This window comes from Eimeria mitis, genomic scaffold (genome assembly GCF_000499745.2).
Source record: "Eimeria mitis Houghton genomic scaffold, Emh_scaff6492, whole genome shotgun sequence".
Lineage (NCBI taxonomy): Eukaryota > Apicomplexa > Conoidasida > Eucoccidiorida > Eimeriidae > Eimeria > Eimeria mitis.
The window spans coordinates 706-1,236 of NW_013574649.1; the positions used below are offsets into that span (position 1 = coordinate 706).

The following is a 531-nucleotide window of genomic DNA, read 5'->3' on the forward strand; positions in this document are numbered from 1 at the left end:
CCTTTGCTGCTGCTGCTGCTGCTGCTGCTGCTGCTGCTGCTGTTGCTGCTTCTGCTGCTGCTGCTGCTGCTGCTGCTGCTACAGACGAGAGGAGTTGCTGCGCAGCTGCAGCGGCTGCCTCAGTGTCTTTGTTACAGCAGCAGCAATGGCTTTGCGTCTGTTTGCTGCTGCTTCTGCTGCTGCAGCAGCAGCAGCTGCAGCAGCAGCAGGATCAGTTGTAGTTGCTGCTGCTGCTGCTGCTGCTGTGTGTGGCTCCCGAGCAGCAGCAGCAAGCACAGGCAGTGCAGCAGCAGCAGCAGCAGCAGAAAGACTACCCGGGGGCGCCTGCTGCAGCAGCCAGCTGAGCAGCGTAGGAATCCAGGAGACAAAGACAGGGCAAGCAGCAGCAGCAGCAGCAGCAGCAGCAGCAGGTGCTGCTGCTGCTGCTGGTGCTGCTGCAGGAGTTTCACTATCTCCTGCTTCTGCTGCTGCTGCTGCTTCTGCTTCGTCGTTTTCCTGCTGCATATCGCGTATTCTGTCTTCGAATTCTTT

At 59.1% G+C, this 531-nt stretch overlaps 1 protein-coding gene across 1 annotated transcript; it reads right to left on the minus strand.

Annotated features, from left to right (window-relative positions):
- Window positions 1-78: 78 nt before the first annotated feature.
- Window positions 79-504, minus strand: EMH_0087750 (uncharacterized protein; the record flags this gene model as incomplete). Its single annotated transcript, XM_013501194.1, has 1 exon — window positions 79-504. The coding sequence occupies one exon, from the start codon at window positions 502-504 to the stop codon at window positions 79-81; it is 426 nt and encodes a 141-aa protein (XP_013356648.1).
- Window positions 505-531: the final 27 nt, after the last annotated feature.